Source organism: Wyeomyia smithii, chromosome 2, assembly GCF_029784165.1.
Source record: "Wyeomyia smithii strain HCP4-BCI-WySm-NY-G18 chromosome 2, ASM2978416v1, whole genome shotgun sequence".
Lineage (NCBI taxonomy): Eukaryota > Metazoa > Arthropoda > Insecta > Diptera > Culicidae > Wyeomyia > Wyeomyia smithii.
The window spans coordinates 96138314-96151438 of NC_073695.1; the positions used below are offsets into that span (position 1 = coordinate 96138314).

The 13125-nt window shown below is 40.6% G+C and overlaps 1 protein-coding gene across 4 annotated transcripts in view; it reads right to left on the minus strand.

The window, feature by feature from the left end:
* The window catches only part of LOC129722666 (uncharacterized), a 395463-nt gene that overhangs the window by 39235 nt on the left and 343103 nt on the right, over window positions 1-13125 (minus strand). For all 4 annotated transcript variants that reach the window (XM_055676305.1, XM_055676307.1, XM_055676304.1 and 1 more), the window contains one exon: window positions 12772-12956. In XM_055676305.1, coding sequence (XP_055532280.1) covers window positions 12772-12956 — 185 coding nt within the window. The remainder of the gene's footprint in view (window positions 1-12771; window positions 12957-13125) is intronic.

The following is a 13125-nucleotide window of genomic DNA, read 5'->3' on the forward strand; positions in this document are numbered from 1 at the left end:
TCCGCAATAGTAAAACCAATTACACAAAATCCCCAAATCTGTTTGTTATTCATTGCCGGCTCTTAACCGAGATTCCTGTGAGCAGCTAGGTTACTGTACACGCGCGACGTAGCCTGCAGTTGCACTGGAAACGACGAAAACCGCTTTCTCTCTGGCTGTGAGCTACCAAATCCGGCACGGGTGCAGCTTAGAAGCACAGCTTCTTCCGGGACCAAGGGACTTCGCAGCTAGTTTTGAGAATCGTTTCAGTTCATAATTGAATAAACAAGTTAAACATGGACAAAATCGGTGTTAGCTAGCATCCAGGAAGGGCAATTCGCTGAAGAGCCCCGGGAGCCGGTGTGAGATTTGTTCTGTGGAATGACGTTGTGCAGTGCCGCCTGAGTGTGGTTTTCGATGTGAGAAACGTGATTTTCGTTTGATTATTTATTTTACGTAGCTAAGTGGATAAATAGTTGCAAACGAGTTTGAAATAGAAATTTCGCTTGAGTGTATCGCCAAAACCGAGTTCGAAATTGTTTTTTGGGGGTTTCTGTTGATCGAATTTCGTCAAGTTATCGAGATAGCTTCCAAACAAGAAGTACCTCGACAAAAAATCATGGCCGAAGAAAATCCAGACCAGTCCCATCGAAACAGTTTGGGAATCGACCATTCGAAAATGCCCTCTGAGGTAGAATCGTCGAAGAATACCTAGACAATCCAGGGGCGAACTGGCAGCGGAAGAAAAGTGAAGACGACCAACCCCATGAGGGCAAGCCAGGTGGGGGATCACTTTAAGCGTAATCCGAGCTTTTCGATTCTTTCGTCTGGTTCTCGTCATATTTTCAAAGTGAAAAAGGCGCCTAACGGAACCGAAAACTTCTGGTAAACTGTTGTAGTTTTCATATAAAATCAGTTTTGTCAAAAATTAGCTTTTAGAGATAATTAATTTTAAATACCCTTACAACATAGAATTTTTCAATAGTTTTCAAAAATTAGTCGTGTTTCAAAAAATTTGACTAATAGCACAAAATGGCTTCTTTTTCTCATAGAAACGTCTATGCAAAGTTTCAGACAAATCGATAATGGTGACCGAATCAGTGCCTTAGAATATCGATGTTTATTCACGAGTAGATAAATTGAATTGTTCTCAGTGTCAGCACATTTATTTTCTGATGCAACTCAGTAACCTATGCTCATTGCGAAGTTGCATAATATCGTTTATAATATTCAATAACACAACAGTGGAATGAATATCAAAGGCCTCGTAATGATATTCAGAGAAGCTTCGGTGATTATCATGTCGGTGTTTATCGGTTGTCTGGTATCATACTATAAAAACTCTTTTTGTTACATATGTTAGATCTATTTTAGAATACTGTTGTGTTGTTTGATCGCCTTATCAAGACGTCCATTCCAATTGAATCGAATCCGTACAAAAACAGTTTTTGTTATATGCACTAAGAAAACTAGGTTGGAACTCATTTCCTCTCCCTTGTTATGAATCACGTTGCATGCTCATTAATATTGAAACTTTTGAAAAAAGAAGAGAAATTGCTTCGGTAACTCTTGTCAACGATTCAGTTTCACAACGCATATGTTCGGTAAATTTGCTAGGAAAACTAAACTTTTATGCTCCTACACGCTCATGCCTTGTTTTTTTTTTGTGTTTTTAGTGGTCAACCAAATTAGGTTGAAGAATCTTGTTGATATTCTGATAAAAGAAATCGAACTGCATTTTTAACATCTAATTCCAATATGCTTATCTTACACCAGATATAGAATGTGTGGATTTCATTCTGCAAGATGTTGTTAGGGTATCCCAAAAAATCTATGTTGGAAAAGTAAAGGTGCCAACCCCAAATTGAAAGATAATGTTATTCATAGTATTTTTCTAGAACATTTCGACTTTCTAAGAAAATTTTCACAGGATGCCCAAACGTTATTTTTGAAAAAATTACATTTTCTAGTCAAAAAACACCTTTTTGCACCTTCTGTAGTTTCACAATTTTTCATGAAATTTTTTTTCTTATTTTTACAGCGTTATTTTTGAATATTTTGTCTGGATTAGTTTCGCATCGCATTCAGTTAATTGATTAACCTAGGCCATTAAACATAACAAAAAAGTGATTTTTTCCATAATTTTTAGATAAAACCCTTGAAAAGTATAATAATAAAGATGAGATATCAAGAATCTTTTTGGATGTGAATTTTCATCATAAATTTTTGCCTTTCTCATAGAAAGGTATAGCAATCACTGGCAAAACCGAAGGTATCAAAGTGCTCCAAAGGGCCGAATGGCATATATCACTCGACTCAGTTCGGCGAGCTGAGCCTTTGCTGTATGTGTATGTGTGTGTGTGTATGTGCAACTTTTCAACCTCACTCGATTTTCTCAGAGATGGCTGGACCGATTTTCATAAAAATATTCTTAAAAGATAGGTCTAGTTGCCCCATAAAACCATATTGAATTTTATTATAATCGGATTTGTAGTTTGTATGTTATTTACCAAAATGTGAAAATCACAAAGGTTCATTATCTCCGAAACTACACAACCGATATTAACAAAATTGGTTACAAATGAATGAGCTACCTAAACACCCATAACTTCCAAAATTTATAAAGATTGGACTTGTGGTTCAAAAGTTATGGAAAGAAACATGTTTTGGAGACTGTTTGATCTCAATCATGTTTCTCAGAGATGGCTGGACCAATTTTCATAAAATCAGTGTCATATGGAAGGTCTAGTTACTCCATAAGACCCTATCCATTTTTTTCGCAATTGGACTTTTACTTTACCTATTATGTTTAAAAATGTGAAAACCAGTTTTGAAAATGAACGTTTTCCGAAGACTACTTAAGCTCACTCACTTTTCTCAGAGATGGCTGAACCGATTTCCCCAAAATTAGTGTCAAAATGGAAGGTTTAGCTGCCTCACAACACACTTTTGAATTTTACTGTAATCGGACTGTAAATTCGTCTGTAATGTATCAAAATGTGAAAATTACGAAACTTCAATATCACAGAAACTACACAACCGTTTTGATCAACACTGATATAAGATGAACGGGCTAGTTGAGAGTTAACTGATGAATTATTATAATTGAACAAATGAACACGTAGTTCAAAAGTTGTGAAAAGAAAGTCATATCTAAAATGATATTTTATCGAATGATATATAGTCGAGTCCAACCAAAATATGAGCACAGTGATGTTTCTCCCAGCTGGTCTCGTGGTACGATGCTGGCCTTTACAAGCCAGTATGTTCGAGTCCTGGCTCGAGAGAGACTGTTAGCGCCAGTAGAATCGTAGCGCTAGCCCCGCGATTGTCCTGTACACTTAACAGTCGGCTGCGACTGTGTATAGTAAAACAGCAGGTCGAGTTCCGATACGGAATGTGGCACCAAGGCTTGGCTCTTGACGTTTTGATTATACCACGATCAAAAAAAATTCGCATCATATATTTTGAACATATTTACTTTATGTTATTTGCATGTGTTAATGTATGTTCATATGTGTTTGATCGTTATGTTTTAAATGTTCGATAAAGTATCACTGTTGGCTACCAAAAATTTGTTATTTAGAGTGATGAAAGATCCATATTATGAAGGTGTATTTTTTTTTTTTGAAAATTGCAGTGTTTGTGTAAATCTATCTAAACAAATAATAAGGTTGAATGAGAAAGGCTGAGTCTGACCGCTAGGTGGATTAATTTAGGTTTTTATCTGTGTTTTGGAGGTTATTAACTAAAAATTATAGACAAAATTCCCTTATTTGCAGTATTGAATGAGCTCTGTGAGTCAAATAACTGAATGCGATACTGAAATCAACCCGGTCCAACCAAAAAAGCGTGTACTTAACAAAGACGCGCCTTGGTGGAAAAAAATAACATTATCGCTTACACGATTAATTCTAGAAAAAGAAACACAGAACTTAAATGCACCATGTGCTGGTTTGCCTACTGCTAGGAAAAATGCGCATTACATAGCCTGCGATAACTTCACTGAATCAAAAGTGGAATGGGCAATTAAATCATTTGAGCCCCCAAGTCCCCGGGACTGGATGGATTATTAACAATATTAATAACTTGATTACATAACAAATAACTGGAGAAAAACGAGTGCGATCTCCATACCAAAGGCTAGCAAGCGCGACAAAACACTTCCAAAAGCTTTTAGAACAATTAGTCTAACATTCATTATGTTAAAAATAACGGAAAAACTAATTAAATACCACGTCAAATCAACGTGCCAAAAAACCTTTCCGCTGAGTAGGTATCAGTTTGCACATCGTAGCAACATGCCAGCAGTGGATGCAAAACATATGCTGACGACAAAAATAGCGAAATCTATAGATGCAAAAGAAATCGCACTAGCTGCTTTGCTAGACATAGAGGAAGCATTCGATAATGTATGCTGAACGCAATGAGATACCATAGATCTGATACATATACCTCAAAATAGATTCAAACAATGCTCAATTCTCGTGAGATAACTGCAGTATTGGGTAATACTACCCTCACAAGGAACACAACTAAGGGATGCCCGCAAGGTGGAGTTCTATCGCCTTTGTCTTGATCACTGGTTGTAGCCCAATTACTTAAAAACCTAACTAAGGTAGGTTTAGAAGTTGTTGGATTCGCCGATGATGTTGTGATTCTTGTGAAGGGGAATCGGAAAGAATGCAGTTAGCTCTAAACTATACTTTTAAATGGTGTAGTCAAGAGAGGGCTGACCATTAACCCCTCTGAAACAACCATTATTCACTTCACTCGGAAAAGAAGGCACAACCCTTGAGTTGAAACTGGGCAAGACTATACAGAAGTTTTCTACTAGGACTGAACATCTTGGAGTAGTTTTAGACCAGAAATTCATTCAACGATCTGTCGCCATAAAAGTAAATTAAGCAAAGTAAGTACCAGGCAATAATAAGACCAAGAATAACATATGCCTTGCTAGTGTGGTGGCCTAAAACGTAAGAACGGTTAACGCAGAACAAGCTTGGCAAGTTGCAAAGGCTAATTTGTACTGCAATTACGGGAATAATGAATAGTGCTTCATCGAAAGCCTTAGAAAGCCTTAGATGCATCTATTACCATTCCATTAGGTAGTACAACTAAAGGCGGAAAAAGTGCGTTGAAATTAACACGCCATAAAGAAGTACCTGATGGAGATCAGAGAGGCGAACTGGCAATCCTAAAAGATTTCTGCTGAGCAAACATATACCAGGTATCGAAGACTTGATGAATAGAAAAGCAAACTTCGAAATACCGTTCAAAATCATAGACACCGAGCAGAAAGTTTGGGAACAAGGTGGCCTGAATATTCGACAAGGCTCTGTCGTCTTTCACACAGATGGCTCAAAAATGAATGATTCAACCGGAGCAGGTATAAATGGTCCAGGGATAAGCATCTTGATACCAATGGACCGTTGGCCTATAGTGTTCTAGACCGAAATTTTTGCAATTCATAAATGCGCACAACTCTGTTTGGCTAGGAAACTCAGGCATGCTAGCATATGCATTGTTTTCTGTTGCTATCCTTTCTTTCCCTAACGGCTGGCGTATGGAGAGACAAACACAACGAGTGAATCGCTTCTCAGGTCTGAAATATGCTGAACGTTAACGCGAGCGATCGGGCGAGATTCTTGCCGTTGGTTAATGAACATCTCTATTTACGGCTGTTCATTACCCTACATCAAGAATCTCGCCCGATCGTTCGCGTTGGCGATCAGCATGTTTCAGGCCTCAGATCTGATGTAGTCTAATCATGTGTCTGCTTTCTCCCAGACACCTATACACCATATCATCATTTAATTATGGCCTGAGAGGATTCAAATTCAGTCGCGGTCTGTAACACAGATCGAGACTAAACGACGATTGCTTCATATTCGTCTCATTTCCTTTACTGCACATGAGCTAAGAGGGTGATCGGGTGGTGGCCGATCAGTCCTAAAATGTGCAGGTTGAGGATTGAAGGTCGTTTCTTCAACATTAGTATTGATAAGGTGCATAGCCCACAGTACCGATGGCGACAAAGACGAATTTTACGCGCAGTTGGAGAGTGAATCATTATCAGAGACTACAATGCTCAGGTTGGCCAGGGCAAAAAGTATAGATCGGTGATTGGACGTTTCAATGCACACCAACTGACGAATGAAAGTGAACTCAGACTAAACGACTTTGCTACCTTAAAGAACATGGCCATACGTAGCACCTTTTTCTAGCATAACTTCCGCCATAGACTCTCTTGGAGATCATCAAATAGAACAGAAACACAAATCGACCACGTTTTGATAGATGGTCGGCACTTCTCGGACATTATCGCTCGAAGCTGCGTTGCCAGAAGGAGGCGAGCCCGTAGAAGCCCCTCTAGATTATCGCTAGAACGCCGTTGAAACAGCTATCAGCAGTGCTGCGCTTCCTCCTACTGGTAAACGTGCAACGGAATGTAACGAGTGATTTGACGACGATGAAAGTAGCGCGAACAACAATACTGCGTAAAGCAAGCCGTCAGATTGTGGAGCGATATAAACTGAAACAGAGGCAGCAAGTCCAATTCTTCAAGGGATTGAAAGCGTCGCCAGGAAGAGAAGGAATGCGAAGAACTCGAGCAGCAGCACCGAACACACGAAACACGAGAATTCTATCAAAACACAATGCATCCCGCAAGGGCTTTGTCCCACAAGCCGAGTTGTGTAGGGATAAGGATGGAGGAATTTTGGCGAATGAGGTGGAAGGTGGAAGCAGTACTACGATTAACACCTGAACGGCGTGTGAGTAGGAGACCATAACAGTGGTCGGTGCAATGAATGACGAAGTCGTGCCACCCTTAACAACAACTGAAATTGAGGATGCGATCCGATAGCTCGAGGCAACAAATTTGCCGGACAGGACGGTATCGGAGCGGAACTTTTAAAAATGGGTCCCGACAAATAAGCCACCTTGCTGCATCAGTTAATCGTCGAGATCTGGGAGACCGAACAGCTACAGAAGGAGTGGCAAGAAGGGGTTACTATCCCAACTACAAGAAGGGTGACAAATTAGACTGCGTGAACTATCGAGTGATCACATTCCTAAAAGTCGCCTACAAAGTGTTTTCCCAGGTCGTCTTCCAACGCCTGTCACCATTAGGCAGCAGATTTGTAGGAAGTTACCAGGCGAGCTTCATTGAAGGACAGTCTATGAATGACCAAATCTTTACACTGCGGCAGATCCTCCAAAAGTGCCGCGAGTTCGGAGTCTCTTCACACCATCTTTTCGTCGTTTTTAAAGCCACAGTCGACAAAATAAACCGACAAGAGTTATGGAAATCCTTGACGAAAACGGCTTTCCGGGGATGCAGACAAGACTGAATAAGGCAACAAAAATAATGTGAAGTGTTGTGTGAGGATTTCAGGTGGAACGTCGGACTTCTTCGAGTCACACAGGGGGCTTCGATAAGGTTATGGTCTTTCCTGCTTACTGTTTAACGTCGCGCTGATGGGTGTTATGAGACGGGCGGGATTTAACATGCGGGGCACGATTTTCAACAGATCAGGTCAATTTATTCGCATTGCGGATGACGTGGATATCGGCAGGAAATTTGAGACGGTAGCAGACCTGTATACTCGACTAAAACGTGAAGCAGATTGGATCGGATTAAAGATTAATACGCCTAAAACTGAGTATATGCTTGTGGGCGGGGCCGAACACGACAGGACACGACTTTGTAATACGGTAACAATATAAGTTCGAGGTAGTCGACGAGTTTCTGTCCTTCGGCTCTTTGATAGCAACGATATCAACCGGGAGATTACGGGGCGTATTATCGAAGGAAGTCGTGCCTACTTAGTTTATTCTGTCCAAAACGCTAAAAAGACCGGTCATTATTTACGGGCATGAGACGTGGACAGTACTCGAGGTTTATACCTATATTATGGGCTTAAACACGTCAATAGCAGTCGATACTATTTCCCAATGAATTGTTTCGTTCGGTTTCAAGAACCTCTAACGAACAACACCGGCCTGGTCCAACCAAATATACAGTAAAACCTTGACAGCGACCATATTTGGCCTAGGTGACGACGAATATGACATTGGATAGTTGTAATTAATCCATTTTTCATCACCCGGCTTGATGCGATGAAGAAAACTAATCCTTATTTTGCCGCTGAAGCAGTTGATCACAGGCAAAAAACGACGCTCAACGACCTTTGGCTCTAAATCATAAGGAACCCAAGTTTCGTGTTCTGAATCATTGCCAAAGCATGTAATAGCTTGAAAATGGCTAAGCTGGTAACTCCCAATACCAAAGCAAGCTGTTACTGCGTTTGGCATGGATCCTCATCGAACAATTGCATAAATTCAGCGTCTTCGAAGATTTTTCGACTTTCTTCACGCGAAAGTCACCAATTTAAAAATTATCGTCTTTTCGAGCGATGGAGCCAATCACGGTACGTTGTTTCACTTAGAGCAACATTTCCGGAAACCTATTTTCCAACTCTCGATGCGCTTCAGCCCAAAATCAAAAACTTTCACACAACTGAAGTAAATTACGTGTTAGTGTAGTTTTTTACTCCATTTATCAAGTTGGTGCACCACGTTTTAGGTATGTGTAAATTGATCATCACTAACTGCTGGTACCATCTTTTATACATAGCGAGAGCTCAGTTGCGCACCTGATTGATGGCTTTGACAGGCTCTCCATAAGCTACTGGTTGTTGCAAAATTTCGAAACTGCGAAACCTAAATGACATAATTTTGTTTTAATTCTCTCAAATTGAAACTGATCTGCAGTGTCACCCGTGTTAAATTTCAGTAAAAATAATGTCAACCGCATAAATATCGCCAAAGCAATCCATAGTGTGTGAAATTATTGAAAAATTTAATTCACAGTTTTCCAATTTCACTGGAATTCTATTGCTGGCCTTAGTCAGGCAGACAATATTATTCTGAGCACACGGTCGTTAGCTAGAAACGCCAGTGAAGTGAAGAATTCATATACTTATCTAATTAGCCGTGATCCACCGTTCGATTCAGCTACAGCAGTCTGGTATAAAAAGCGGTCATTCGTAACAATTTCAAATTGATATTCTGTGTACTGAGCTTTACAGAGCGAAAGTTAAAGAAAGTTGGAAAACAGTTCGTTATATAATCCGTAATTATTCGTCAAACTGGCGTTTGTACTCTTAAGTATAGACCCTTTCAGTTTCTATTGGATTATGTGTAAATTTTTTTCGAAATTTTTTTTTGGCTTCCATACTATAATGACTGATTTCTAATTCAAAGAGCAATAATTTCTATATAAAATGAGCTTTGGAAAAATATTGGGAGTGCAATAATAAACTGAGGTAACCTTGACCGAAAAACGCATATATACCTTCTACGAAAAAGAATATATAAAAGTCCCATTTGCCTTCGTTACCAGCTAATAAATCGTTGAAATACTTAATTCAGAAATAATATGGAACTACTTTCAACTTTTCGAAGATGTTTCGATAAATCTATCCAAACAACGCGTCGCGATGCGCTCAAGCAAGGAAATTCCAGTTTCCACTGACATCTTTATGTGCGACCCTTTTTGTACTCTCCCTTTCTTGGTTTTTCTTTTTAACTTGTACCTAGCAAACAGTCTTCCCTATTCGGGAAACTGCTGCGGGAGGGATAGCCCACATGATGCACCCGCTGCACTCGCAGTATCCTTACAATAAGAAAAAGGTTCCCGATTGCTCGAAAACGCGCCGCATATGCATATTCGGGCCACGGGTAAAAGGAAAATTTACTGCTCGCTTTTAACGTTCTACTTGGAAAACTGTGTTTGTTGAACACTATGCAAACAAGTTGCCTTGCGAAGTGTGCAAATAGGATTCGCGAAATGTCGCTTTCTTTATGCTATATTGTCGAATGCGCTCTAAGCTTTTGTGCAGGTTTCATTTTTCTTCTTTCGGATGTTTTTTTTCTAAACAAAGCCGAAGTTTTTTCTAGAGAGAGGTTTGCCAAATTTGTGGTGAAGTTGTGAAAAGTCATTTCAATTTCGTAATTTCTATTGCATAAAGTCCCGCGTAAATCTGTTGAAAAGTATGTATCATAGGAAAATCAACCCCCTTTTTGTTGAAAGCATAAATTCAATGCTTTTAATGAAGATAACAGAGATTAAAATTTCATCCCACCACCCGCGGTATGGCAGCGCGGTCGCTCAACGTCAATAAAGCCATTTTCATTTCCTCAGCTGCAAGCAACAAGCTTCCGCGGCGAAAGCTTTTTACGTCTTATTTTCTCATTCGCTTCCGTGCGATGTATGTAGGTCGAGTCGAGAGGAAAAAAACTCGATATTAAATTCTCTAAATGGCAACAATAACTTTTCTTCTCAACCGAATGGGTTTTTTTCTTCTAGCCTGGAGTGCGCGCGCGAACGGAAGAGGTGAAATCTCAACGATAACAAAAAATGCAAGCGTTGTTTTTGGAACCCCAGGAGTAACAACTTGTTTCCTCCTTCCACCCTTTACACACGGAGGCGGTGGTTGTCGCCGTTTGGGCTGCAGTGCAGCCCTTTACTACATAGTATTATGGTGCTTGCAGCTTTTCCTCGCCACCGCTTCCCTTGGGAATCAGGAAAACGACGACGACGGAATCCTGGTAGAGGATAATGGCAGAGAATTGGAAACTACTTTCAGATAATCGAATAATCATTTATCACGCTGAGCTTAAAATGCACACAAATTTTGCGACTGCTTCGCTCTAATTTTGTTAATTTCTCTGGGGATTGCTGAGCTGTTCGTGTCAGCTTTTCGTGTGAAGCCGCGGAAGAGGAGATAGTGGCGTTTGCAGAGTTTTTTTTGTGTGAGAATATTCTGTCCCATAAGAGAAAGATCAGCTGAGGATTATGTATGTTGGAACTGCCAGCAAATAATTACATTCCCGAGCTTAATAAATATAGTATGCTCGAAAAAGTTACACAAGTTTCGAATAAAATTATATTCAAACTTCCTGACAGTGTTGGAATATCAAACCTATATTCTATTGCACTTAATCTAAAAAACATTGATCATCCTGAGAGTTCAGTTTGAATTGTCCGGCGTTACACAGAATCCATTTAATCAACCGAAGTTTTTTTCCGTTAGCCCCAGATTATTCCACGGGCTTAAGCAACAAATCCGCTCTACGTTGGTTCGATTTGAGCGAAAAAAACGTCGACCGGTTTTCGAAGCAAACAAAAGTGGGTAGCTTTTTAAGGATCGGATACCCGGCAGTGCATTACTCTTCTTAAGCAAAAAGATTTTACTTTCTCTGCGTTTCTCACCACGAACCCGAACCCGCCAGAACCGCAAGAATAATCATTTATTCACGACCCAACAGGCAACTGTTTTGGAAAATAAAACTTTCTCTCCCACCCTCTCTCGGTTAGACCCAGTAGAAACAAACCTCGATTTCTGACTGCAAACTGCAAACAACGGAAAGTTTTGTAATACCGAGAGATGAATCGTGTAGCTTCTCGCTTGTTTGGTCAGACGAAAAACTTTTACTACTGGCTTAAAAATACTTCACAAATCGGATTACTATTTTTTGGCTGCCCGGCTGGTGCGCACAGCGAAATAATAGAGCTACACCGCCAGAATCTGCTGTGCTTTCCGCTTCGCATTCCAGTGAGCTATTTCTTCCTTTCCTTTCCCGCTGCATAGTTGTGTACCAAACCGTCACATCGTTCCGGCTAAAATAAATTGAATTCGCGAAAATCCATTTCCCTACCCAAGGCTCCCACCGATTTCGATGCGCAGGGAAAATAATAATTAAATTCGACCTTTTTTATTACAACCGCGGTGTACCGCGGCGGATTTTGAGTACCAACCGTTTCTAGTTTTCCACTCCGAGGGCTGCAGCTGTTTATTTTCAACCCTGCTCTGGTTAGCAGAAGCACAACAATCGTTGCTGCAGTTACGACGGCCGCTGCTGCCAGCGATTTTCCTGCACCATGATCGCCAGCAAGGGTAGAAATGAAATGTTTGCTGCTTTTCTCATTTCCTGCAGAATGCTTTTTCCGGCAGTTCTGAAATTCGGATATTGCTTCCTGTTGGAAACATTTTCAGCACCGAATCGCTATGCGATAGATTCGAATGAAACTCAGTTGCTTTCATGTTACCTTTCTCGGCGTAAGGATTTATTTGGCTGTGCGCCCCGGTCGACAGCAAAGTCCATCTATCGAAGTAAAAATACGACTTCATGGCATGCGAAATGTTTGTCTTGGGACGAAGCTTTTTTCTCTCTCTCTTTCTAAAAAACAAAAGTCTATCGTTTCGGGACTTTTAGGTGAACAAACCAAGATAGTCCATCTTTAAATTTGGCGCGTGATTCACAATAATCGTAAGCCTCAGCACGGTACATGGCACACACCGTTCGAAGTAGCAAGTTCTAGCATTTCCGGCTCGTACCAAGGCCAAACAAGGCACCGCTGTCCGAATAGCATTGGCAGGCGAAAAACCCTTTATCTTTGCATCAGGGAAATTGCTTTTTCGTGTTCCTGAATACAGTGGGCTGGGGGATAGCATTTTTCCACCTGAAGTCCGGTTTAAAACTGATGCACTTTTTTGCAAGAGGCGTTTTAGCTCTGGAGAAGGAAAAGCGTGCGTCTCCATTTCGTGTTCGCAATTTGCCGAAAGCGAACAAAAATAACTGCTGATATGTGATGTACATGCATAATTTATACCGTAGGCAAGTTTTTTGGTAGTGAAAAATCCAAAAATAAGCGGAGCACAAAAATAATCTTTAAATGTCGGGTATAACAGTAAGACATTTCTGCCGAAAACAAATACTTACCTATCATCAGCAAGGCCGCCGTTAGGTGAGAGGTAGGTGAACCAGCCAATCCGGTTGCACCGAGTGCTGCACCACCGAGAGCACACGCCACACCACCCAGCGCCACCACCGCGATGAGCGCCCGCAGTGGTGGCCCGGCGAACCAGTGACCGCAGCAGCCTTTACGGGATCGTTCCGAGGGTGAGCTATGGAGAAAAAAATACGGAAAAAATGCTTTCAATTAGTGTTCGTCCATATGGCATAACTGGTACAGATATTGTAATACTGTGTGACTGGTTATGATACTCTGAGGATGAAATGTTTAATTATTAAGACTGAATAATCATGCGTCTCCATTTGTTCGCATGTGGTTGA